Below are 1,313 nucleotides of genomic sequence, written 5' to 3'. Positions count from 1 at the left end.
ATCATTTCCATAGGTCATGACGGAGTTGTTGAATTACTACTTAAAAATGGTGCAAATGTTAACGATCAAAATGACGATGAAGAAACTGCGTTGTATTTGGCTTCGAAAAATGGTAATGCAATTGAAATTCACTTTAGCAATACTTTCTAAATATAGAGAGTAATATTGGAAATTCCAATTTGGAATCTCATTTTCATTCAGGTCACTCAAATGTTGTTGAGCTATTGCTTAAGAATGGCGCAGATATTAATTTGAAAGACAATTACGGATGGTCACCAATTTATACAGCTTCTTTCAATGGTAAATAATCATATTCAATTACTTAACATTATTTTTTTTCAACATGAATAGAAGAAAGGGGCATTTTAATTGAAATCCATAGAAATCTATATTATGGCGTTTTAAGAACTGTATAATCAAAGTGATAGGTCCCCTGTGATTCAATTAATCACCCAAAATAATTAAATCTCTTTTTTCTCTAGGTCACTTAAATGTTGTTGAGTTATTGCTTAAGAATGGCGCGGATATTATTTTGAAAAATAGCTACAGATGGTCACCAATAATTGCCGCCGCTCAAGAAGGTCACTTCAAAATCAAAAAACTTCTCTACAAATTATAAATTACACGATATTTTTTGAATTTTATAACAAAACCATTTCCATAGGTCATGACGGAGTTGTAGAAGTGCTACTTCAAAACGGAGCAAATATGAATGATCAAAATAGCGTAGGAGAAACTGCCTTGTATATGGCTGCGGAAAGAGGTAGTTCAATTGAAATTCACTTTTGCCACTCTTTCGAAATATAGAGAATAATATTTGAATCTCATTTAATCTCAGGTCACTCAAATGTAGTTGAACTATTGCTTAAGAATGGCGCAGATATTAATTTGAAAGATAACATTGGATTATCACCAATTTATGCAGCTTCTGTAAATGGTAAATGATCATATTAAATTACTTTAAATGCGTTTTTCTTCAAATAACGTAATGGAAAGGAGCGTATTTGAAATACGGTATTTCATATCGAAATGTATTAACAAAAGAACATGAACATTTTATCAAATCAAGGACATGAACGTGTTGTTGAATTACTGATCACAAATGGTACCCTTGTAAATATCAAGAATAACGACGGATATTCACCAATACATGGTGCTGCAGATAACGGTGATTTAAAGTTCAATAAATTTCTCCTGAAAATATAAATTATAAAACATTTCTTAAGCTTTGTATCAAAACCATTTCCCTAGGCCATGCGCGAGTTATTGAAGTGCTACTTAAAAACGGAGCGAATGTCAACGATCAAAATAAC

General features: G+C 31.7%; 1 protein-coding gene across 1 annotated transcript; it reads left to right on the top strand.

Moving 5' to 3' along the window:
• Nucleotides 1-201: 201 nt before the first annotated feature.
• LOC116351839 (ankyrin repeat domain-containing protein 65-like) lies at nt 202-1,168 on the top strand (the record flags this gene model as incomplete). The annotated part of the gene is made up of 5 exons (XM_031783988.1): nt 202-300; nt 483-581; nt 665-763; nt 839-937; nt 1,070-1,168. Coding segments are annotated over 5 exons (495 nt in total), but the record flags the coding sequence as incomplete, so codon positions are not given.
• Between the last annotated feature and the right edge of the window lie 145 nt (nt 1,169-1,313).

Source organism: Contarinia nasturtii, unplaced genomic scaffold, assembly GCF_009176525.2.
Source record: "Contarinia nasturtii isolate CC-2019 unplaced genomic scaffold, AAFC_CNas_1.1 Cnas_scaffold_6404, whole genome shotgun sequence".
NCBI classification, from domain to species: domain Eukaryota; kingdom Metazoa; phylum Arthropoda; class Insecta; order Diptera; family Cecidomyiidae; genus Contarinia; species Contarinia nasturtii.
This window is presented reverse-complemented; position numbering and strand designations above follow the sequence as displayed.